The following is a 24864-nucleotide window of genomic DNA, read 5'->3' on the forward strand; positions in this document are numbered from 1 at the left end:
CAAAGTTTTTTAAATTGTCACTTATGGTGTTGACACATCATGGTTGTGACAAACAACTTAGGAATAAAACAGAAGAAAAAACTAAAGAATAACTTAAGCTAACCGGAGCTAACTAGCCCTCTTAGCAAAGGAAGAGAAAGGACGAGGTCATGGGGTCCTCAGAAGTTCTGGTGCCCCCCAATAATGCCTGATTTTTTTTTTTACATTCTTTTTATGTCTGACGGTACAGAAACTAGGGACAAATTTCAATGGAATTGGAAAATATATTAAAATTATTTTTAATTAAATTTATTGATACTTTTATAATTATTTATATGAATACTTATACTTAATTGTCATAATATATTATATTAGTATTCCTTTAATTGTTTTAAACTATTATAATGTATTGAGTTCTGCTCCAGGACAAGGGATATTACAGAAACCATCCACCTACTACAATGTTTAAAATAAAAAATATTCAGCAAACACCAGGAAAATATCCATTGTTGTGCTCACATGACCCAGGTTAGTTTAGTCAGATATTTGAAATAATATATATTTTGTGTATATTTTATTCAAATTTTGTGCTTTTTCCATAGGACCTGTTTTGTCCCTATTCTCAAGAATCACTGATTTATGACTTAGGATATTTATGACACAAAAGCTTGAGTTAAAGGAAAACCACTTGTCAAATATATAATATTCCTAAGAAAATAAAATATCATGTGGTACAATTTAATGTCTTTCCTTTTATTTGTCCGTTAACTTTATTGATTTATTTTTGCAAATTTGTATTTTACGTGTATTGCATTGCAGTAGAAAAATCTGATTTTCTGCCGGGTGCTTGAAGGCAACAGAATGAACAAAGCTTGGGTGTGGATGTACTGCGCATGTGCACGAGAGCGCTTCTTGTCGGAAGCCAAGTCGGGTTAAACCAAAGGCTTGACATCAAAAACCGAACATAAAAAGGTAAATTATCTCTGAAACTCACTTTAAATATTACTTGTAACTCGCTTGCGCATGTTTCCGTCAGTCATTATCGTTGCCAGTCCTAATTATGACACTATTTTTCGTAACTTTATAACAAGAAACCTTCAAGGAAATGTTTGCTAGCGTTAAAGCGACGAACAAAAGAGACATTAGAAACAGAGGTTTGTCTTTTGAAAATACTATCATTTTCTACTGTGTAAAATCCCACTCATTCACTGTGTAGTTGTCTCATCGGTGTTAGCAACCTACTGGTTTAGACTATGAATCTTGAGGTACAGTACTATTATTGTACGAACTGGGTTTAGCATCGTATTTACTGTACAGCGACTGCGCAGTAAAGTATTTATTGCTTTCTCTCCCCCAATCTTAACGTGTATTTTGCTTCGTTTATTTCTTTCTTTTAAGCAATGTAATGTATCCTTGTGGATTATTTTCTGTTCTTTATTTGTTTTTTGGTTTTTATTTTTTATTTTTCCAGAGTCATGTCAGGATTTCTGGACGGAATCCGTTGCGGAGACTGTGAGTGCAATGTGGACTGGGGGGAGAGAAGAAATGCCATCGCATCCATAGCTGCTGGAGTTCTGGTATTTGCAATGATTTCTTTTGTCCAAATCGTATATGTTGTGGGAAGGGTAGTGTGAGCTACTGGGTTTGTTTTACCTTTGTTTTCATGTTCTAAAACACTGATCTAAGTGTGTGTAATAATGACGAGGAAGATTTCGTAGTGATCTCATGTCGGCAATTAAGCATCTTGTTTTTGCAGTTTTTCACAGGATGGTGGATCATCATTGATGCTGCTGTGAAATATCCCACCGAGGGAGAGTTTCATCATGCCTATCATACATGTGGGGTCATAGCCACGGTGGCCTTTCTCATGTAAGTGGAGGGTCTTTTTTATACTTTTATTAAAAGTAATCTCTCAAAGCTCCATTATATGGTGTTTTGGAAGCTTGAATCTCTATTTTTAATTACTTTCTTATTCCCTATTGTCATGAATGAGTGGTAGCTTTCATCACATGACTTCATCTTGCAGTTTCAGTCATGTGATTAGTATGTGTTGTTTGTGTATCTCCAGAGCCCCTTTCTCTAGTCAGGGTACCTGGTGTTTAGATGCAGATTGGCACAGCCATTAATGGCAACGACCTTTGCTGTTTGTCATGAACAGCATAGATGTGATATCTCTCACCACGTTGCTCAAAATTTCTGAAAACTTAATAAAATCAAATTCCAGGGCAACTTTCTATGAGGCGGAAACGTCCATAAATGAAATTCGTTGACATCAGATTTTTCGGGTTGGGTTTGAAACCTTCATGTTTACGTATTTTTATAAACGGCTGAGATCATTGTCTTTAACTCTCTTGTTCTATTTGCCTTGTGTAGGATAAATGCTGTTTCTAACGGCCAAGTGAGGGGAGACAGCTACAGTGAGGGATGCCTTGGACAGACAGGTTAGTACATGGATGAGTTTTTTTTTTTTTTTTGCTTATCACCCACTTTTAGTGTAAATGTGAGTGTAAAACAACTTTGAGTAGAGTATTGGTAGGAATTTTTGTATGGATTTGAAAATATCTTTAGTGAATTTAATCTACTGCACTTTTTAAATTCAATTTCTAGTATAATTCTACATTTTTGCAAGCTTTCTGGTGTGGGAACTACCAGCTTTTAGTGTAATCTTTAAACAATCCAGTATATGTACATAGCTCTGACTAACAATGAATGTTGACTTAAGGCCTTTGCTAAAACAAACATCCATTTCATATACAGACTCAATTCAGTCCAATCACATTGGCAGGTTTAAACTTGATTGCATGTGTACACATTCAGTTCTAGTTAGAAGTGAGCATGTTAAATATTTTCCTTTCGTCTGAAGGTGACACTCTAGATCTTCTTACAGGCCCTGATGAGATGTTGACGAGTTTAAATGACTAGGGCTGGTATTACAGTAGTTTGAACTGATCAAACCACTGTTGTTTAGAAATGAGTCCAGATCACTTTCCCAGTTGTAACTCTACAATAGTACTATTGAGGTCTGCACTGTTCCTTGAGTCTGTTTGGAAGAGGGAAACCTCAAGATTGAATTAAAACATCACCTTTCAAAGTCATTCTATTTGTTTTATAATCATTCCACTCTTGATTTAAAAAAAACAATTCTGAGTAGTCATTAAAAGCCCCAAACCAATCACTTTAATGTTCCTAAACTTCTCCCTGCTACTTTAAATGCAGACTAATCATGAAGTGCTGTACCATGTTGCCCGCGGTAACCCACCCGCTCTTATCTCTCTTTGCAGGTGCTCGAGTTTGGCTCTTCATTGGCTTCATGCTGGCTTTCGGCTCCCTCATTGCCTCCATGTGGATTCTCTTTGGAGGATTCGTAGTGCCTCGTAAGTGGGAGTTATGATATTGCCATATAGTGCTCAGCAGGTAATTTAGATCCAAGTAAAAGTTTAAGACTTTTACATTAATTGTACTTCACAAAGTATCACGGTTTGATAATCTTTATATACAATTGTTGTTTTTTGCAGAGAAGCCTGCTGTGTATCCTGGTATTGCCATTTTTTTCCAAAATGCATTCATTTTCTTTGGGTAAGTTTGTCATTAATTATTTGTATCTTTTATTCAATCCAATTAGCAAAAAGAAACATGATGCTCATTATCTTTTCGCTTTCTCTTATTTAGAGGCTTGGTCTTCAAGTTTGGGCGCACAGAGGATCTCTGGCAGTAAAACACTAACTGTCCATGGTTAAACACTCTTTCTATATTGTATGAGACGATATTCTTTAGCTGTCATCCATTTAAATATAAACCTTTTTTAGCTTTTTCATTAAAATGTGTAATTTATGTTCTTTGCTGCATTGTAGCTACACCATAACTAAGCACAAATTGTCATAGATTTCTGTAAAGTTTAAGGACTTTCATTGGTGGCACATCTTTAAATGTGTGTTTGCACTCAGACTGTATCCATGTTTGTATTATGGTTTACAAGTTGTGTATACCAAAATGTATATAGCAGAGCTTTACTGCAACATTCCCTTGGGTCGGCTCACTTCTTTAACAGATCATCCTTTTAATTTGAACTGTTCGGGTGGAGATTTGAATTGGGTGCAATTTGCAGGTGATACTTTAGAATGATTTTAATTATTATTGAATGTATCCATATGGGGTTTGAAAAATGTTTTCAGCTTTAACGGGTTATCTGCTCTATATTAAGTCAGATTAAATGTTGAATTTCACTCTTCCACAATAGAGGGTTTCAGAACTATAAGGTGGTGTTGCTTTAACAGAGTTTTGGATTTCAGTTTTGTCATTTCCCTGTAAATCATTGAGTCAGTCTCCAGTAACAGCATCATTAAACACACTGGGCTGTAAATGAGTTTGGCTTTTGTTTTTTCATCATCCAGCCTTTCCTCTTCTTCTTTTTCTTTTTATTTCTCTCGCACAAACAAAACTAATTTCTACTCTTAAGAAAAACAAAATTATAAAAGTTATATTCAGTAGCAAAGATTAATGTAGAAATGCCATATCCAAAATGAGAGCTGATCATCTTTTTCCTTCATCTTCTCACTTCCGTACCACGAGGTTGGGAAACTGCAAAACGCAAAACATCAAGTTCACATAACAGAAATTAATGTGATTCTCTGAAATAGTTTTGATCGTTTCTGATATTTTTTTTCCTTTGAGATTTATGTGTGAATACCTCCCAGAAAGCCTGATCATCAAAGCATTTTTTGTTTTGTGGGGGTCTCCAAAACTTCCACTTGAGGAGAAAGGCTTTAAGACAGAAAGTATTTTGGTTAAAATTAGCTTACGAATGCTGAAGCTTGATTTTAAGTTGGCATTTATCTTTCAATATTTTCAACGTCAGTCAGGGCCATCTCAAAATGTCATTCAAAATGAATTCATATCAAAACATTCAACTTATAATATGCATATTAATTCCACACAATGTTAAATAATCTAATAATAGTTAATAAATAATAGTAATAAATAATCTATATAATGTTAAATAATCTATATATTGTGTGTGTGTGTGTATATATGTATATATAATCTAATGAAAAGTCAGTTTCTCTGAAAACTACAAACCAAAAAAAAAGTATTTCTTATGTAGAAATGTTACGTTGTTCCCACACAATGATTGATGTGATTGTCCATCAGTCATTGACGCTCGCCAGGGTAGGGTGAGCCCCAAAAAATTCTAGCAAGAGGGCTGTACCCAGACTTGATCATGGAAAGCTGAGTGGAAGAAAAAAGTGTGGTAGAAATGGGTGAACAAGATACAGCAGTCACATAAGGGTTGTGAGGCAAAGTAAATTAAAGAGTTTCGTGGAAGTTCAAAAGTTGTGGAGTCAGTGCTTCAAGAGACGCTTCACAGGCATATCCATGACCTGGGCAGCAGCTGTTGCATTACTTGTGTCAAGCCACTCATGAACCAGAGCCAACATCAGTATTATATTACTGTGGCTAAGGAGATAAAGGACCTGACTGTTGCTCTGTGGTCTAAAGTCCAGTTTTCAGATGAAAGTCGGATTGTCATTTCATTTGGAAATCAATGCCCCAGAGTCTGGAAGAAGAGTGGAGAGGGACAGAAGCAAAGCTTCTTGAGGTCCAGTGTTAAATTTCTGCATTCTGTGACATTTTGAGGTGCCATGGCACCTACTGGGTTTATTTAGTTTTATTTTTTTTGTAATCAAGAATAAAGTAACAAAAGTCAGCACAGTACTTTACCAGGAGGTTTTAGAACATAACATCCTTCCCTCTGCTGATGAGGTTCATGGAAACGCTGATTTTATGTTCCAGCAGGATTTGTCATCTGCCCGTACAGCTAAAAGCACCGGGATCAGATTTAATGACTATATGATTGGATATGATTGGTGCGCGCATTGGTCTGTTATCAAAAGGAAATAAGAGACCAGCAAATAAGTTGAAGGATGTTGATAAGGCACACTGGGCTTCTTTAACGCCTCAGCAGAGTCGTATGCTGATGCCTCCATGCCATGCTGCACTCACGCTAAATGAAGCCTCAACCAAGTGTTAAGTCCATATACTCCATGTTACATGCACACTTCTGAACAATTTTTTTTTAAACTGTGATGTTCTAATAGCTAGAGAAACTACATCTTAGGTTTTCATTAGCTGTAAGCCATATCATCAAAATCAACCCAACTAATGAGCTTAGAATAAATCACATTGAGTGTAATGACTATATAGCTAACTTATGAACAAACATACCTGTTAGGGTTCCCATGGACAAACTTAAAGAGACGGTAGTAAAGAGAGTGCAGATGTGAAACACAGCAAAACGGACAGCCCTAAAACGAAACAAAAATTATTTTGTGGTGCTGCGTATTTTTTTATTTATTTATTTTTTTATTGCATTGCGATTGCTGAGTGCATTCTTACACAGTGTGGTCATCACAGTCTTTAATCTGCAGGACCAGTTGTGCAAGCCACCCCAGTAGACCAGGAAGTCCATGTGTGCTCAGAACAGCGCAGGTGTCATGGCACTCAAATGCAATCAGCAAGTGGGTCTGAAACAAAAAATAATGTTGAGCAGAAGTTTAAAGTGTAGATTTTAGAAAATAAAGTGCTTAGGTACAGGTAGATAAAGACCTTAAGATATCTGTATCCCAGGGTTGACAATATGGCAGCAGTGAATCCGAGTGCCATGGCTTCCCACGGCTGCTGAACTACCGACACCGAAACCCCAACAGCAGCGCCGCCCGAAAGGATGCATGATTGCATTTGGATCTGGTTGAGGAAATTATGCAAAAAATATCAAATATAGTGGCCAAGTTAATTATTTTCCTATATCTGGTACAAAAACAAGCTCAAGAAGTGTGTCCTGAAGCTGTACAGAAAGTTGCAAAATAGTGTATGAGCATGCAAAAGGATCACATCATACTAGGTTGAGTTTTCCCCTGGGACTGGAGAGCACAGCCAGAGCGGCTGCTGTCACAGCACTAACAGCAAGGGCCAGGTAGGTGCTGCACACCGCTTTCAGACGGGTTCGATCATCCACCAGTACCGAGTTAAAACTGGGCCAAAACATCCAGAGAAACACAACGCCTGGAGAGCAAAGACAATGCACAGTTCAATTTATCTTCAGTATTTTGATGCTGCACTTGGAATCAAAAATCAAAAGGTTAATTGTTATGGATCCAATTAGACATTGACACTGACTTAAATGCCACAATATGACATTGAAATGTCTCAATATCAGTCTGTTACACACCCAACATTGAGAACAATCCTGATTTCTCGTCATATTTCTCCTTCTCAAATCCCTGCTTTGAGCCATCTCTGTACAGGATCCACGTCAGCATGAGTCCAAAGAGGGCCCCGAAGACATGAAGCAGCATGATGCTGTTCGGAGGCCGCACCTGGAGCCAGAAAACATCAGCTGCTAATGACAACTTTTATAATCTTTTGTCAAGAATGTGTTTAAAATATATGAGCTGCTGTAAGAATCTGACTTTTGCGCCTAGTCCTCACTCGTGCATAATATACTGAAGATTTTCTAAGCAGAATCTTACTTTCAGGAGCGTCTGGAGGAGCCATTCATTCAGGACGAATCCTGTCACTTCCAGCAGGGCAATCGGGGTGAGCTGGACTGGGTTTGTCTTTCCCAGTACGGATCCGATTGAAATGAGTGCAGAAACGGCACATAACTCTGCCTTTATAATGCTACACAAAAACATCAGTGGCAGAAAGGTTAGAGTGGTGCAAATCTGAATACAAAGGTGCAGTGTAAATAAGGATGTTATTGAAATATGTTAATACAATATTAATATTGATTTCTATAGTTGTTTTTCCTTCCACTCAACTTTCCATTAATAGGGTTAGATACAGCACTCTGAGTACAGTCAACTTGTTTAGCAATGACCTTTTGGGCCCATTGTAGGCTATGTGGAAGGTAGCAGGGATGCTCTACTGGGAAATATGAAGTCATCATGCTTGCGTAGGTCAACATAGCATTCCAACATGTTGTTAGCATATATGTGTTAAAAAGGATTTTTTTTTTGTACAGTAATTAGTTAAAACTGGTAATATATAATATTGTAGTTTTCTAATGAAGGGAATTTTGGGTCTTCATGAGCTGTAAGCCCTAATTTTGAAAATGAACAGAAATAAGTAGTTGAAATATAGCACTTAATAAATCTTTATAATATAGTTTGTATAACTAAAACAAATCCACTAACCATACCTTACCTTTTCAAATCAATTCTGATTATCTTGGTGTTGTACCAGGAGTCAATGCCGTTCAGTATAAGAGCCCATTGGGTGGCTATGATGGCAACTAGGAGGTTGAACCCAGAGCCACTGAACCCATACCGCACTGGGAAGGTGCACAGGAAGCCAAAACCAAGAATCACCATCACATTCACATCCTGGAACTCTGGAAGACAACAGAAACCCTGTGACATTAAATCCAATAAATGCACTATAATTAGTAACTGTGTAACAAATAAACTTATCCATGCTGCCACCCATTAGTCACATCTGCAAGATCTATTAAATTGATTTTGCATTTTAAGGCAGGCAAAGTTTCTTAAAAATGCTATTTTTATTATGTGTTATTTGATTAAATTGAAATACAATTCAATATTTGGAACCTAAGACGTCTTCATTCTTGCTCCCAAAGAAATAAATAAACTCACCTGGGTAATAGTGGAGGAAGGGTTTCCTGTCGAGTTTGTTGGTTTCTTTGGTTTCAAAGCACAGTGCAGCTATGATGATGAATCCAGTTTGCAGAATAAGCAGTAAAGGAGCCAAACGGGAACGCAGACTAGGAGCGTATTGAGGAGCCATTTTGGGGGTGGCTGTTTGTTTTCTGCATAGTTCTTTCACTTCAGACTCATAATCGGTGGCCACGACGGTTTGAAACTGGGCGCAACCAGCACAGCTCTTTATCAGCTGCTGGACAGAAAGACAGTCTGTATCTATTTTTTTTATTTTTATTTATTTTTTAATGGTGACAAAAATCTTCAGTATATTTCAAATAAGAAAAAAAAAGTAATCGATTCTGAAAAAAAACTAGCAATTTAATACAAACTGGTGCAATAACTATTTTACAAAAATAAAATACATTTGTTTTTTTTAACTTTCATTAAATATTTCAAATTTAAAATAACACTCTTAGCATTTTTTTATAAATGTGAACGACTTCTTTATTAGATGCAATACAATTATATCCATCGTTTTCAATAATTAAATCATCAGATTACAAAAACTAATTGATTAATTGAGAAGAGTTCATTTAATTAAGCCTTTTCAAAAAGTAAAATTCCCACCATCTGCCTTTTATTATATATATAGGAACGTTTTCTCACTTTATTCTCGCAGCAATAAAATTACCCCTCTTTTCCGACACGTTTGTTTTCCCTGTGCACACTTTTTAACCTTTCACAAAGCACAGAGGCATTCAGCGCCTTGGGCCCAGTCCCTCAACGACCCGCTCACAAAGGCACTGCTATAAATAGCTCCAACTGTTGGAATGGGGGTTTTTTGTAAGTCACACAAAGAGAATTTTGTACCAAAGACTGCATATTTTTCCTCATAATAAACCCAAAAGCCTCCATAAAATATCCCGCCCCTTCCAGTATTTGATTGGTTAATCAGCTTTACCGGATTTATTTGCAAAGATGTGATTGGCTGATTGGCGAGACCTTCCAAACGCAGTTTTCATGGCTTGCCACCGTTGTTTGTGACAGAAGAGAGCTGAGCGAGCTTCTTTGGTGAAACGTGATTGGCTAACAAGCCCGTCAGTTAAACAAGAAAGCCTCGGTGGAAATGCTGATTGGATGTCCAGTAAGTCTGTCAACGTCACGTATGTACAACACAGCGCGGTTTGTGCTTATTGAGCGTGCGCTAAGAGAAAAAGAGGAGGATCCCGAACTGAGTCCTTTATTTATTTCTTTGTGTTCAGCGGGGGGGAATAATAATAATAACAACAGCAACACACACCACAGGCATTTTATTTATTATCATTGTCAGTATACGCAAGAAAACTGGATAAGATTACAGCTGTTATTCGAAGGCCGAAGCCAAGGGGAGGAGGATGAAGCGGCGCAATGCGGACTGCAGCAAACTAAGACGGCCGTTAAAACGGAACCGAATCACCGAGGGGATATACGGCAGGTAACTTATACGGAACAAGTGTCCACCACGACTCTGGCGAGGTTTGGCCCCCGTAGAGTGAACTACCTCGGCGGGACAGGCTGTTATTGAAGCTAGATATAGTTTTTTTCGCTGCACACCAGCAGGTAACATTAGCAGTTGAGCTAACTCAGCTGCTAGGCCCCAGTACAGCCTGTTTTGAGCCATGTCATTATGTTTATTTTATTGTAGCTATGTAGATTATCGTAACCAAACAGCCCAGACTAACGTTTTTAAATGTTAAAGTTTCATCGCTCGGTGCTGTCAAATGTAGCTGCTTCCTGTTTAGCAACCTCAGAGGAGGGCTTTGTAGGACTCTTGAGCTGTCCAAACTGAACCTGGCAGGTTCCACCTCTGTGACTTCCTATATTTATACCTGATCAGTCAACAACCGCTAGCTCCAAAGTCTGGAGATATGGAGCAGCCTTTAAATTATTGAGATGGCGCCCACATCACGAAACGGTAAAAGGCTTACAAATCAGCTGTAATCATACAAATAAATATGGTTATTAAAATGAAAAAGGCGAAAAAAAATACAGCATTAATGAGTTAGGACCACTGTCAAGAAGTCACCCTGTCATACCCTGATAATCGTTAACATGTCCTGGCCTAGCTCTTAGGATTCATTAGTATGTCTGTATTTTATATATTATTTAACATAAGATGCTTGAACAAAGTGCATCTCTTAAATTATTCTGCCAGGCTTGATCCCATGCACACAAGTCAATATGAATGTATTCATTCGAGTAGTTATGTAAAGACAATAGGATTTGAAAGCGCATTAAAAGAACTTTACATGATGCCAAGTTTATGTATGCAAGTAAAAAAAAAAAGAAAACTTAAGGGAACTACAGTGTTTTAAGTGCCAAAGTCTAGGATTACTATTAGCATTGTTCAAAACCATGTTGTGTGTTTTCAAGCTAAAATGTGACTCTTCTCTTTTTTTTTAGTACCTTCCTGTACCTGAAGTTCCTGGTTGTGTGGGCTCTGGTGCTGCTGGCAGACTTTGTGCTTGAGTTCAGGTTTGAGTACCTCTGGCCGTTTTGGCTCTTCATGCGGAGTGTGTACGACTCCTTCAGATACCAGGGACTGGTGAGTTGCTCTGGATTAGGATTTGCACTTTTTTTTTTTTTTTTTTACATAAAACTGAATGAAAACCATGAACTCAAACTTGGTATGGTCCCAGAAAATCAATTTTACAGAGGACTTTTAGAAACAATAAATAACTCTCATAACTAAGACACGAATGTGCATATTAGTGTGTCAGCCTGGTGGATTAAAGACTGGATGTTTGGCAGACATAAAACAAGCATAAACATTTAGTAAAGATGTTATAAATAGGCACTGGGTCACTTTGTCCCTCCATTCTATTTCGAGCAGGAAAACAATCAATTTTTAAAAATCCATTTTAAACATAAACGGATAGACCACTGCGTACAAGTTTATAATATTACCATTAGAGTCATATAACCACATTTCCTTTCAGTAGACTTTGAGTAAATTATAGAAAATTACTTTCAATTCTCAATCAAATTGGGTTCACAACGTCTCCCTGTCGGGTGGTTATTGACTCATAGCTGTGATGAAACATTGTGGAGCAGATGGATCCATTTTGAACCTGAAGACATGGGTTAAAGTAGAACAAATGGCAAAGAGGACAAAGGAAAATAAGTAGCTTCGAAATGTTCTCATGGGGTACAAAGTGATACATAAGCAGAAAAAATACAAAATGGCAACAAAAAAAGAGAGAGAGAGCAAATTGAGCAACACCATGTAAATCCTTAACAACTTCAATTAAAATATTTAAGTTTATTAATATTTATTCACAACAAATGCCATCTTAAGGCACTTTGCAATATGTATAGATCTGATTTATATGCAGAAATATAAAGTCAAGTCAGCCCAGTTATATACTCATATTCAAAGTATGTATTTGGGGAAACCCAGCTAGTTTTATCAAGTCATTGAATTTAAGGTCATTTTCCTTCTTGACTTTCTGCGTTAACATCTTCCCGAGTTCCTTTTCTGGTGCTTAGGGGAATTCTAGATAGAGAATTAGTCGTACCAAAAGTTTATCCGAAAGAGTTTCACTTTCACCGTGCACCCAGTCACGTCTTAGCAAACTTTTGTTATTATTATTATAGATTTACTTGTAGAGACATGGCCAAAAAGTATGCTTGGCGTAAATTTCAGTTTTTATTTACTACAAAGATAAAAGAAAAGAAAAACTGTTTGCCAAATTGTGTTGCTGTAATTTCAATTAAATTCAAAACATGTTTTTGTTTTTATAAATCTCATTGGCTGCCTTTTCCTATCTGATGACAGAATTTAGCTCCGACCAGGGCTGCACTTCTGTAGTCATGTTTATATATTCATAATGTATGCTACTGCTAAGTTATAATAGCATCTACTCTGCCTTTGATGCATTAAAGCCCGTCTACAGCATGTTCTTGTTCAAATGTTTTGTGTAGGTGTTTGTTTGTGTTGCTGTTTCTCAATATGATGCTAGACAGAGAACCAAAGATATTATACTGTATTTGCATAAGCTTCAGTGGTTAACTAAATGATCTCTTTCAGAGCTATAAAAAATATCATTGAAATAATCTTTTCCACATTTTTAGCCTTTTGTTAAACAATTTAATTATTCTTTAGATCTGTAAGCATGATTCTAAATATTAAAAGGCTTTTGCCTGTTTTCTTATCACCCCTCCTTTCTGTCTCAGGCGTTTTCAGTATTCTTTGTTTGTGTGGCGTTTACCTCGGACATCATTTGCCTCCTCTTCATCCCGGTGCAATGGCTATTCTTTGCTGCCAGTACCTATGTGTGGGTGCAGTATGTTTGGCACACAGGTAAGTGTTCTCCATGTTTTGATTTTATTAACATTTCCTAGTTTCAATGTTGGATTGGACCAAGGTGAAAATTCAACAAATTCATAAGATTTTTATTTTTTTTTTTTTCTGCTAGGTTTCTTCTGTCAATCAGATCTTTTAGCAGATACTTTCATTTCTTTTTAGCTGCAAAAATAAGGAAGACAATATCAGTTCATTTATGAGATGTACTAAACATCCTTTTTGTCGTTTCCCATCAAAGTCTCATTTGAATACTTTCCAAAAAGAGAAGTGGGTATTGTTTAAAACCACTGCGTTGTGTTTGCTTACTTGCAAACAAGATTTATTTCAGAATAATTTGAATGGTGGGTATAAGCGCGCTGCGCTCTGCAGATTACCTGTCGGACTGATTTAGTGGCGTCTGCCTGCGTTGACCGAAGGCCAGGTGTCAGATTGAAATCCAAGAGCCTGTTGGTGGGAGGGACGCAGTGGTTCCCAGTTGCTTTCTGAACTCATCAGTGACATTCAGACTCTCAGCATGTCATAGGAGTATAAATATCTTGTTGCACCCCACAGCTTGGTGTTGAATGTTCGGAGTGCAGTGCTGCTAAGAAACAATGGGTTGGGTCTACTTCAGGGCACACTAAATCCTTACTGACAATAGTGCGGTGATAGAAATCAGAAGACAAATCATAGATCCGTATTACAGAAATGTTTACACCTGTTTTTTTTTATGTAAAAATTCTATCAGGCTGTATTTAAAAGGTTTCTGTTTTTATTTGAACAATTTTACCCACTTTTAATCCCTCAAGTTTAAAATGAGTTTCTGACACTTGTGCTTTGTTTCCTTGATGCAGAGAGGGGTGTGTGTCTCCCTACTGTGTCACTATGGATACTCTTTGTGTACATAGAGGCGGCCATCAGATTCAAAGACCTGAAAAATTTCCACGTGGACTTATGTCGTCCTTTTGCTGCACACTGGTGAGCGTCACTTCTGTTTTCATCAACGGGAAGTGTACCATATGAGTTAAAAATCATATTCTACTGCTAGTTTGTGCTTTTATTTTTGCATATACTAGCTAATTATTACGCAGATTTTAATGGGATATTTTGTTATACCTTTTTTTAACCACAAATATGTAGCATTTTACATATTTGTCAGCTTTTTGGAAACCAATGATTTCCTTATTTGTTTTCTTACTGTGAATTGACTTTATGAAGATGTACTGATCCAATATTAATAGCTTTATCTGCCCCAATATTGAAAACAATTCTAGATCAGGTATTGACAAAATGTGGTTGACCCATAAGGGTAGATCTGTCTAGTCTAATTCTATGGCTTGTGCTTTATTTATTTAACATTATATTTACAATTCATAATTATATTTTCTGAACCATTTGAAAGAAGGTTTGTTGCAGTTTATTTTATTTTTTTTACATATTTGACCTAGCCTATTGTTTTTGTTTTAGAGATATTGTTTTCTAATCTAATTCTGCTTTATACTTCTTCCTTACTCCTTTACTGTGTTCCTTGGTTTGCAGAATGCTGTTTGTTTACTGAAGTTCTCTTTTTTTTATGAAAACAAAGTGTTATTTCCTTCCCATTTCACAATTGCATACTATTTTGTGTTGGTTAATTACGTTTTGTGGTTGCTTTATGACAACATTTTAAAAAGTTCAAGTGATATGAATACTGTTGTGTGTTTTAAGTCATTATTGCTCTGAATTCAACAAGACTTCTCTGCATCCATCTTTGTAGCATTGGCTATCCCGTAGTCACGCTGGGCTTTGGCTTCAAGAGCTACGTCAGTTATAAAATGCGTCTCCGGAAGCAGAAGGAGGTGCAGAAGGAGAACGAGTTTTATATGCAGCTTCTACAGCAGGCTCTGCCTCTGGAGCAACAGATGCTTCAACGGCAAGAGCGAGAAGCAGAAGAAGGTAAGAATCTGACATGAAGTTCTTTGTGTTGATGGGAGATTCCCAGATTCAGAGGTGTTGCTGGTACATAAAAACAGATTTTTTTGGAATGTTGATGCAGCATCGTTCTGGAGTCTGCATTAAGAGTTTAAATTTAATAGTTACCTGTTAGCTGCTCAGTTTGAACATGTTCAGAAGGAAGTAGTGATAAAATGTGCCATAAAAAAGTATTTGTTCCTTTTTCAGATTCTTCTTCTTTTTTTTTCTCAGTTTTTGCTTTTGCACCTAAATATTTGAAATCACCAAGCAAATTTTGTCATCAAACATAGCATGAGGAAATTCAAAAAGCACTGCTTCAGTTTCACTAGCTATACCTGGGACTGAATAATGCCTCCCCATGAAAATTAAGAGATTATTTAAATAATCTTGATTATTTATGTTGTCAGACATACTTTATGTCTGACAACATGAAGTATGTTGAGCAACACCTCAGTCAGGAACAGATGAGAACTTCATTTTACAAGAATGCTTTGATTAAATCAACGAACACAAGCCTCTCTCAGAACTTCTCCCTTCCTTCAGCTGATAATAAAGCTCATTAAGCTGATGTGGAGTGTTACACATAATCTGTGTATCAGACAGTCGCCTTTCTAAAGGGCTAAGCATGCGGTGCTCTGTGATACCTTGTTTGAAGGGGTCACCATTCCCTCAGGGTTAAGTCTAGTGAGCTTTTCAACCTGCTCAGTTTTTGTTATGGAAAGGAGTGGTGTGTGTCAAATACACACCGAACAGAGGTAGTGTCTGGGTTGCTCAGTAGCCGTCTGATCCCACAGACACGCTGCAATCGCCATAGTGCCGGAGCGCTAGTTTACCTTTGCACGAATCGGTGCATTTACTTTGCTTAACAATTCAGGGCCAATACGGTTTTAGTAAATATTGTGCAGCTCCTTTGTAGATACACGGAGCAAATATTTTCACAAAGGACCAGGCTGGTTTGGATAGCTTTTCCTCCCTTTATGAATTTTAAGTTCCTTGATTGTAAACTGCATGTTGCACTTAACCAGATAATCCTTGATATCAAAGTTTAATGTTCTGAAACATGACGGTATAATAAGGCTCACCGCCTTGACAGAAGTTTTCTGTCAAGTTTTTCTTTTCTTCCCATAGCAATGTGGATGTTAGTACCTGAAGCATGGGCCTTCCCTTTCTATTCAAAACCTGTGGTTGCAAGTGCACCTGCTGTACAGTATAAGCAAACACACTGTGCACATACCGAACATGGGAGTACTCAGTTAATTAAATTATATAGATAAATAAAAGAAGTGATTGTTTTCATACAAAACTGGAAATTTGTTTTAGATACAAGACACCTGCATCTTTTTTTAAAGAAAAAAACCCCCATAAATAATAAATGACAGTGCAAATATGAATAATATTGTCAAAAATTCATGTGTATCTTCTTGTCTTTTCCTGTTTTGTGAAACAGCAGCAGCTAAAGGAATATCTGAGGTGGACACACCTCAAGTGTCACAGAATGGCACCCCAGCCAATAAAAAGACATCTGTGCCATTACCGGAGCTGGAGTATAAAGAAAAAGGGAAAGAAGGAAGGAGCAGCGGGGATACGAAAAAGCAACACAACAGCATCCTGCCGTCATCGGTGGACTCTAAACTGCAGGAGGTGGAGTACATGGAGAAACATATAAACAACAAGAGACTGACCACAGAGCTGGGCAGCACAGAGAACCTGTTGCTTAAAGAGGACAACAATTCCTCCTGTTCATCGTCATCATCAACCTCCTCCTCCAAAAATTACAAAAATACTAACACCAACCCCGTAATGCTCAATTCCCTGCCGTGCGGCCACAGCGCCACCAACGGCAGCGTGCCCACCTCGGCACAGCCGTCTTCCGCGGGGAAGAACGAGAAGAAGCACAAGTTAACGGTGGGGAAAGGGACGTCGGGCGGTTCCCACAGGGACCCCACCGACAACTGCATCCCCAACAACGAGCTGAAGAAGCCAGAAGCACTTGTTAGGTATGAAGCACTTCCACCTGCTAACGGTTTGTAGCTCTGTGATACTCAACAAAGTGTGTATTTGTAATGTGTGCTATCTTTAGTACAATGTTGGCTTTGAGCTTCAGACTAATAGATGTTCTCAGTCTTTCCTTCTGTGCGGTCCACTTTTAAATATATCCCACTTTTTGTTTATTGGAGTTTAATATTGTTGGAGCAGAGAACTGAATGCAAGTTTTAACGGTTTAGTTAAATTTCTTGGAAAAAGAAAAGTATTGGACATTCCATAGATTGGAATGAGCCAGCTTCTCCTTTGTTACCTCTAATTGACGACCTGAAACTTTATTTTTTTCCAGTTCATATTTCACTTAGACTAAAAAAAAAAAAATCTGCACCACCTTCACTCAAAACACATCAACCTACACCGTGAACCTTGACTCACGAGAGCGACATAGGCGTTGATGCACTGATGGCAATAATCTTGCAATTCTTTGATTTTCTGAAGTAACCTGCTGCTTGTTGTATCTCCTTTTTTTCTTTAATGCCATTTGGGATGGGATATTTGTAAATACCCAGACTGCATCTGGGTAACAGCTGACGAACGGCAGATAAAATGAAACAAATGCTGGAAAAATGTTTGGTTTTCAAGACTGTTCTGTTTCCTGCCCTATTTCTAAAATCATCCATCTGCTCAATGTCTGGTTTTGCTGATTCCATCTTTAAAGTGAGATGTAAAAATATCTGCAGGATATTTACAGTTAACTTTCTCACCAAGCCTTAAACAGATCTGAAAAAGAAAAATAAAACAATTCATTCAGCCCATAATTTTGACATGTTATCAAAATGAAACTTGGCTGCAAACGTCTGATATTTATGAGAATTTTCATACATATGAGCTTAATGCTGTAGGCTTCGTACTTTTGTTTCTCTTATCTCCTGTTCCAGAACATCAACTCCTCTGGAGGAAAGATGTTTACAAACAAAAAAAAATGTTTCTTGCAAATAAGCATGTCCTCTGTTTTCACCCCCACCTTGCACAGACTGGAGCAGGACATTAAAAAGCTGAAGGCGGACCTGCAGGCCAGCCGGCAGGTTGAGCAGGACCTCCGCAGCCAGATTGGCTCGCTGGGCAGCGCTGAGCGCTCCATACGCACCGAGCTGGGCCAGCTGCGCCAGGAAAACGAGCTGCTGCAGAACAAGTAAGTTGCACAACAACTCTCTGGGAAATCTGTTTACAGTCAGGGCAGTGAGGCCTAAAAAAAAGTTTGGAAGTATTGTTCTGAAATTGTAGGAATGTGTTGTGGACGATGGGGATTTTATGTCAAGTTGCCAAATGTGTTCTGTGTTGTTTTTCAATGTATTAGGCTTCACAATGCTGTGCAGGCGAAACAAAAGGACAAACAGACAGTCGGCCAATTAGAGAAGAGGCTCAAAGCAGAACAGGAGGCCCGAGCTACGGCAGAGAAGCAGCTCACAGAAGAAAAGAAGAGAAAGAAATTAGAGGAGGCCACAGCGGCCAGAGCAGTAGCGCTAGCAGCGGCATCTAGGTATGTTGCAATCTCACTCTCTCCTCCAGTGTTTATCCTTGAGATTCACAAAATTTTTTCTGTGTCTTTTTCCAGAGGGGAGTGCACCGACACGCTGCGGCGGCGAATCTCTGAGTTAGAAGCAGAGGGTAAAAAATTAACAATGGATATCAAGCTGAAAGAGGAGCAGATACGGGATCTTGAATTAAAAGTTCAGGTAGGCATTACTCGGAGCAAACAAGTAGCAGGAAATTCAGTTTACATGTTTAGTGTCTTGAGTATAATCAGCTCTGGCAGTTCTGGGTTGTTGCATTATCCAGAATTAATCTGGATAGAAGTGCTAGTTTTTAGTTCTTTCTGCATTTTCATCATCTTACAGTTATCAACAGAAACAAAGTTGAGTCTCCAAGTATTCTATGCAAAATAAGCAGTCTAGATTAGCCAAACCCTTGTGAGAAATTACTTAAACTCACTTCAGATATAGTTTGTCATCTTTAAAGCAAAATTTTATGGCCAGCTTTTCTATTTGTTTTAAATTGTTGTTGTCAAATCAAGATAAAAATCTACATTCACACATGTACCAACTATTCTTAGTACAGTCTGTACCATCACCATCAGTCCAGTCAACACCAGAGAGAAGAAGTAAGAAAAATCTTGTTGTTTTATGAGCGAGACAGAGAGAAGGTGTTTGGATTAGCTTCAGCAGTATGAGATCAGAATGTATGCTTAGTCACTGGTCTGGAAAAACACCTAGCTGGTTCAGGCAGAAAACCACGTTGAATCATTTGGCAAATAAGCACAAAAACCAATCTGATGGAAACATTCAAACAGGCATTTATCAGGTTAAGCTCTGAAGACTTTCACTGTCACAGTTACCGTTTGTTTTTTTTAACCTTGCATTCGCTCGAATCTTTATCGTGGCTTTAGAGTCAGTGGTAGGAAACTGGCTCAAACATGTGCAGTTAAACCTTTTGCAGCTTGAATGCTTCAAAATCTTAGAAATATGTCAAAAGCTGCAAACTGGTCATATTAATTCCTGCTGAATTCTTTTGTGACGTATTCTTTTTTAAAAAACTGCTTATTTTCTGAATACTTGATTACCGCGGCGCATTGCTTTTTTTGATCAGTTTACCTCTGTTTGTGAAAACGAATACTCCACTGGATAAATTAATACTTCTTTCCACAAAGTACCTTAGGGTGATTGTCTGACCTTGTGTGCATAACTTGTTTATATTCCAGGAACTTCATAAATATAAGGAAAACGAAAAAGACACAGAGGTGCTGATGTCAGCGCTGTCAGCCATGCAGGACAAAACTCAGCACCTTGAAAACAGCCTGAGCGCAGAGACCAGGATCAAACTGGACCTCTTCTCTGCACTTGGAGATGCCAAGAGACAGCTGGAAATTGCACAAGGTGCACAAAATATTTCCCAATATGTTGCCATTAATAAAACTTTAATATATTAGTTTTTAATTGAAGTAAATGAATGTTTTTTTTTTGTTTTTTTTAGGTCAGATCCTTCAGAAGGATCAAGAGATCAAAGACCTGAAGCAGAAGATCGCAGAAGTCATGGCCGTCATGCCCAGCATCTCTTACACAGCCGACACCAGCAGCATGACCCCCGTGACCCCCCACTACTCCTCAAAGTTCATGGACACCAGTCCCTCCAGCCTGGACCCCAACGCTTCTGTTTACCAGCCCCTCAAAAAGTGAACGCCTTTTCTCTTCTCTTCTCTTCTGTTCTGCCCCTCCCTTTCCTCCTCCATCCACCCTCTCTACACTTTTACTGCTCCCGCAGGCCCCGTCATGTCGCGGCTGAGAACTCAAGTTTTCTTCTGTTCTCTCTCTTTTTTTTTTTGCCAGGTCAGAAGGATGTTGTATTGTGTGACTGTGTTTGTTGTAGTTAAAACAAAAGACAAAAAAAATAAATAAATAAAAATACGCAAAACCACCTAAAAACTGACATCCCCTGGAAAATTAGGAAGCCCCGGTTGTTTTTATTTAAACGTCTAGTGAAACCTCACAGATTCAGACATGTATCTTCATCTCAAGGGTGCAGCTCCTCCGTCACTGCAGCCTTCTGCCAGCTCTCGGGGAGAGGCAGATGAGTTTCTTTTGCTTCATTGTTCTGTGACTCATAGCTCCATGCATTTGGCACTTGGGTTTTTGCACCAGTGGTACAACCAGAGGAATGTATTTCCCTGATGGAGCAACGTGTTCTCTAATTGCAAAACCAGACACGGTTGTTTTCTTTCACCGTACTCGTTTTCTTTCAAATCTAATGGCTTAAAAAAAAAAACAAAAAAAAAAAAACATGCAAGCAAAGTTTGAAATAAATTGCAGATTAAGTTGTATCAGAACCTGACCTTTATGAGATACTTACAGTATGACTAAGAATGCAATGGTTTCTCAGTACTTAAAAATGTTGTGTGTAAAATGATGCAAGTGGTTTTTAATTAGGAAAGAAAAGCAACAAATCTACCATCCAGGTTTCCTCCCTCAAAAAATATTTCCAGAGGTGAATTTGAAAACCTCGATATTCATTCAGTGTACCTGTATGATGACTTCACAGTGTTCTGCGTGAAGTCATCAAGGTGAGGACAAAGCACGGCCCTAAAAGCTCATAAAATAGTTGTGACATACTTAAGTTGGAAATGTTCCTCTTAGCATAGTCAGCGGGAGGAAATTCCATTAACCAGTTTCAAGATACAATTTTGAAGAACTGTTGTTCTTTAACCAGATTCATTTAAATAAAAAAAACAAAAAAAGAAAGCACCACAGCTCATTTGTGCTGCCTGAAACCCCAAATCTTTCAGTCCTACATTTTAACATCCACAATGACGGACAGGGCATGGTTCGAATGGAATGTAATCCCACTTCAGACTTCCCGTTTTGTTAAATGTGTTCCAAAACTGTATTGCAAATACATTTGCGCTCACATATTTGTCAACAGCCAGTTAAATACCACTCAGTGAAGTCTACCCCAGGCAGAGGATTTGGTCACCTGTTCTGTTGTGAACTCTGAAGTCAAATTGAAATGATGTTTCTTTTTAGCGAATCTTGGGCAACCACCTCGTTCCCATTTCTGGTATTTTCTGGCATTCATTGAGAAGTATGCTCGAGTCTGACATGGTTTCACCATCGCCTGAAATGATGATTATCACACACACACACACACACTTTCACCATCGCCTGAAATGATGATTATCACACACACACACACACGGTTTTGTCCACCTACTGTATACGGAGAAGCATTTGCTGCCTTGTTATCCCACTCGGCTTCTTGAAAAATGTTGTGAAAATTACAGTTTAGTCGGTTGTTCTGTCAACTGATGGGTGAACGTAAACAGAAGTTTTGTTTTGTTTTTTGTTTTCTATGCCCACAGTCACAGTTAAGTTCTCTCCTCGGTCTGACCTTGGCTGCGCTCTCGCTCTGTGAGGTTTACAGGAAATAAACAAATTTTTTTCTTGCAAACTTATGTACCTGTTGGTTTTGTTTTTTAACTCATTTGCTGAACATTTTGTAAGGCATTATGAAGTGAATAAATGGTAAGATTACAACTAATTTGTTACATATATGTATATATTTATAGATGTGGTTATATATTTTTTTTCTGTGCAGATTTCATCTCTTTGCTTTTATGTTTAACAAATTAATATTTTGAATTAACTCAGTATTTGATTCTACAGTGCAAAATCTTCTTTTCACCACTAGGAGGCAGTGCAAATCAAAACAGATTAACTCTCCACACAGGATCTTGTTAATTCTAACTAGACCCATTATTCTGTCTTTTTAAGACCATAAAATCCCATTTAGCGGTGACAAAAGGAAAAAAAAAAAGAATAAAATCTTCCTGAGTGCTACTGAGCACAACTATTTAGTGCATTGCGACTACAGCAGTGACAGGTTTGGTGGGTAGATTAGAGCCTTGGAGAACATGAATATGTTTTTCTTTTAACCTCATAGTCCTGCATTTTTTACATTTCATATTTAGATTTTGACCTTTTGTGTGTTTGAATTTATACCGAGCTATGTTGTGAAAAGACAAGACATTTATTACTGAGAGATTTTGATCTAAGTGATAATTCCTCCAGCACATTTTTTTTCCTCCTTTCTCGAGGATAAAGAGCCTCTTCCTAACAAGAACAATGCATGAAAGAAGCCCTCTGCTCAGCATTCTGCCATGTTCCAGCCATGCTGAAGCACACCTGAAAAACCGGCGCAGCGAGAAAACTGATGGAGAAATTCCTCATTCCTTCCCTCTTAATCACGCTTTAACAAATGTGGAGCATTTGACTCACTTTATGCTGGTGATTTGTGATGCTTTGTTACAAATCTATTAACAAATGTTAAAACAAGAGGATCTACATGTTAGTTTAAAGGAATTATCAGAAAATCGAGAAAGCCGGATAAATCTGTGCATTAGTACAAACGTGTTTTCAGCTGCAACTCACATAGGTGTGTAAAAGGAAGAATTAGAGATGTTGCAAGTTGGTAAACCTGTTCACGTACACCTCTATAATTTTTACCCCAGGCTGTTGCTCCAAAATCCAAGGCATAATTTTCCACACTTCACTCGTCTCTGAGGCTGCAGCCGGCTGAAAAGCAGCAGCACTTCACAAAAACTCTATATGACCAAGCAGAATAACTATAGCTCTTTAAATTGCTTTGGATACTCACGGTTTCAGATCTGATTATATTAGACGTGAAAGCAAGAAAGGTCACTTCTTGCCAAGATCCAATCTGTTGTTATCCCTAATGTTGCATAATGTGTCCCTAGGAACGTCTTAACCCCCTGAACTTATGTCTCTGAGCTTGTCATCTGATGTGAAGTCTGGTTTAGCTGGATTTTTTTTTTTTCTTTTACAAGCTTTTCTCCTGAGTGGTTTTTGTTTAAAGGTTAATGATGTAAGCGCAGAGTAATGCAGTATGGTAGATTGGTATCAACTAAAATATTTTTGGTAAGAAGCCGAAGACGGCATGAGTAACGATTTTATCAGAGCAAAATCCGAAAGAACGGAAACCTTTCTAAATGTGTATAAGACATAACTATAAATGTGCGTCTTTAGCTTATTTTGGTTTTTAAGTTAAGGAGAATTTATACTTAGTGGTTATACTTTCACAGCATTTGGAAGTTGAGTGATACTTAGTCATTTCTGTCCTCTAAACATTTACTGTTAACCATACTCAAGGAAGTGTGGAATGACATTTGTTCAAAGATATGGCTGTCCTTCCTGTTATCCAAATGCTGTTTTAAGAGGATGTTTATAAGAAAAATGGCATCATATTAATCTATCTTTGCCCTACAATATCATTTTATGAAAGCACTAAAACTAAAATACCCCAATACATTGCAGATGAAATCTTCAAAGCTCCAAACACCTGACCTACATATTAAAAATGGGTGTGCTCAAAATGTTTCTTTAATTAATCCTACGTTTGTATCAACATGTTTTGCTCAAAGAATCTGATAGAAAATTTGTGGCAGAAGGGTGGCAAGAAAGCTTTCTACCTTATAGACCCAGTAGCTCATTGCAATTGAATCAAACATACCAGGAGTGCACACATCCAAAATTCTTGCCTCCCATATTATAGCACATAAATGTAGTTTGCCCACCCAGCTCTTCTTCCCTGCTTCTCACCGCACCTACCAGCTTCACCTTAGGTTTCAAATCCACCTGCGGAGGTGAGGCAACTAAATTTACGACGTACGCGGTGACGTCTCTAGGACCCGAGGAAACCAACTTGTTTGGGTCATTTGACACTGGGTGGGAGCAGAACCGTACCGAAGCCTTCGCAGCGAGTCACAACTACAGTCACACCGCGACTGCCGCTTCTGCCGCTCCCGCTACAACCGCTTGCGTAACACCACAAAGCGGGCGTAGCTCACGCACGTTATCCGGCTAATTTGCATACATAACACCGCCCAGGGGACGAGCATGATAATCCACCGTCGAGTGAAGCCGAGCTGAGCGAAGTGGAGAGGAAAACAGCCGAATATTGATATTTTAAAAAGTTTGGACGTTGTGAGTGGCTTTTAAAATCAAGGGAGGAGAGCCGATAAGACGGACACGCGCTCGGTGGGCTCTTCGCCCCACTTGTGTTTTAAGATATGGACGCTTTGAAATCCGCTGGAAGGGCAATTATACGGAGCCCGAGCATTGCTAAACAGTCGTGGGGATCCGGCAGACATAAAAGTAAGTGTTGCTCAACGTGTTACAATGATTTGTACGTTAGCAGTTAGCTGGCGCCGTAACCATGCTAGGATGTGTGTTTTCTCTCACAACTTCAGTTGTCGGCTTTAAAATGATTCGGAGCGCGAACGGGAGGCGTGTGAATTACAAGCCCAGCAGAGCAGAGATGTACTTCAGGAAACATGAACTTGACACTTTATCGCAAAGCTGACTCGTTTTGCAGCTTCTCCCTGAACTCCACAAGTGGCCC

The 24864-nt window shown here is 38.3% G+C and overlaps 4 protein-coding genes across 7 annotated transcripts in view; 3 read left to right on the forward strand and 1 right to left on the reverse strand.

Moving 5' to 3' along the window:
* Nucleotides 1-799: 799 nt before the first annotated feature.
* Nucleotides 800-4339, forward strand: tmem50a (transmembrane protein 50A). Its single transcript, XM_007574626.2, has 7 exons — nt 800-951; nt 1451-1556; nt 1736-1848; nt 2353-2420; nt 3261-3353; nt 3495-3555; nt 3649-4339. The coding sequence occupies exons 2-7, from the start codon at nt 1455-1457 to the stop codon at nt 3692-3694; spliced, it is 483 nt and encodes a 160-aa protein (XP_007574688.1). The 5' UTR covers nt 800-951; nt 1451-1454; the 3' UTR covers nt 3695-4339.
* A 64-nt stretch (nt 4340-4403) lies between these two features.
* On the reverse strand, nt 4404-8884 carry rhd (Rh blood group, D antigen). 2 transcript variants are annotated; one of them, XM_007574613.2, is made up of 10 exons: nt 8631-8883; nt 8182-8368; nt 7506-7656; nt 7205-7352; nt 6875-7038; nt 6583-6720; nt 6373-6500; nt 6202-6281; nt 4667-4740; nt 4404-4557 (listed from the first exon to the last, which is right to left on the reverse strand). In XM_007574613.2, exons 1-10 carry the CDS (start codon nt 8779-8781, stop codon nt 4531-4533), a joined length of 1248 nt encoding a protein of 415 aa, XP_007574675.1. In that variant the 5' UTR covers nt 8782-8883; the 3' UTR covers nt 4404-4530. The 2 variants fall into 2 exon arrangements, with proteins under 2 accessions (XP_007574675.1, XP_016517338.1); XM_016661852.1 differs by having other exon boundaries at nt 4404-4740; nt 8631-8884.
* A 972-nt stretch (nt 8885-9856) lies between these two features.
* maco1b (macoilin 1b) lies at nt 9857-20745 on the forward strand. Of its 2 annotated transcripts, none has more exons than XM_007574638.2 (11): nt 9857-10110; nt 11079-11220; nt 12852-12978; nt 13815-13938; nt 14717-14895; nt 16361-16910; nt 17930-18088; nt 18254-18436; nt 18512-18632; nt 19655-19829; nt 19927-20745. In XM_007574638.2, exons 1-11 carry the CDS (start codon nt 10031-10033, stop codon nt 20127-20129), a joined length of 2043 nt encoding a protein of 680 aa, XP_007574700.1. In that variant the 5' UTR covers nt 9857-10030; the 3' UTR covers nt 20130-20745. The 2 variants fall into 2 exon arrangements, with proteins under 2 accessions (XP_007574700.1, XP_007574708.1); XM_007574646.2 differs by having other exon boundaries at nt 16364-16910.
* Nucleotides 20746-24252: 3507 nt separating this feature from the next.
* ldlrap1b (low density lipoprotein receptor adaptor protein 1b) overlaps nt 24253-24864 on the forward strand; it is a 34294-nt gene continuing 33682 nt past the window's right edge. Inside the window, exon 1 of one of the 2 annotated variants that reach the window (XM_016661890.1) lies at nt 24253-24617. In XM_016661890.1, the coding sequence (XP_016517376.1) occupies nt 24533-24617 (85 nt within the window). In that variant the 5' untranslated portion in view covers nt 24253-24532. The remainder of the gene's footprint in view (nt 24618-24864) is intronic. The other variant, XM_007574658.2, reaches the window with a different exon arrangement.

This window comes from Poecilia formosa, unplaced genomic scaffold (genome assembly GCF_000485575.1).
Source record: "Poecilia formosa unplaced genomic scaffold, Poecilia_formosa-5.1.2 Scaffold8, whole genome shotgun sequence".
Taxonomy (NCBI): domain Eukaryota; kingdom Metazoa; phylum Chordata; class Actinopteri; order Cyprinodontiformes; family Poeciliidae; genus Poecilia; species Poecilia formosa.

What these genes read in the sequence shown, in the direction of transcription:
- maco1b (XM_007574638.2), top strand. Translation starts at nt 10,031, where the DNA reads ATGAAGCGGCGCAATGCGGACTGCAGCAAACTAAGACGGCCGTTAAAA. An exon ending in ACCGAGGGGATATACGGCAG is followed by an intron (nt 10,111 to 11,078) that starts GTAACTTATACG and finishes CTTTTTTTTTAG; the next exon opens with TACCTTCCTGTACCTGAAGT. An exon ending in CGTCCTTTTGCTGCACACTG is followed by an intron (nt 13,939 to 14,716) that starts GTGAGCGTCACT and finishes CCATCTTTGTAG; the next exon opens with CATTGGCTATCCCGTAGTCA.
- rhd (XM_016661852.1), bottom strand. Translation starts at nt 8,781, where the DNA reads ATGGCTCCTCAATACGCTCCTAGTCTGCGTTCCCGTTTGGCTCCTTTA. An exon ending in AGGATTGTTCTCAATGTTGG is followed by an intron (nt 7,039 to 7,204) that starts GTGTGTAACAGA and finishes TTTGCTCTCCAG; the next exon opens with GCGTTGTGTTTCTCTGGATG. An exon ending in TGGGATACAGATATCTTAAG is followed by an intron (nt 6,501 to 6,582) that starts GTCTTTATCTAC and finishes TTTTTGTTTCAG; the next exon opens with ACCCACTTGCTGATTGCATT.
- tmem50a (XM_007574626.2), top strand. Translation starts at nt 1,455, where the DNA reads ATGTCAGGATTTCTGGACGGAATCCGTTGCGGAGACTGTGAGTGCAAT. An exon ending in GCCACGGTGGCCTTTCTCAT is followed by an intron (nt 1,849 to 2,352) that starts GTAAGTGGAGGG and finishes TGCCTTGTGTAG; the next exon opens with GATAAATGCTGTTTCTAACG. An exon ending in AATGCATTCATTTTCTTTGG is followed by an intron (nt 3,556 to 3,648) that starts GTAAGTTTGTCA and finishes TCTCTTATTTAG; the next exon opens with AGGCTTGGTCTTCAAGTTTG.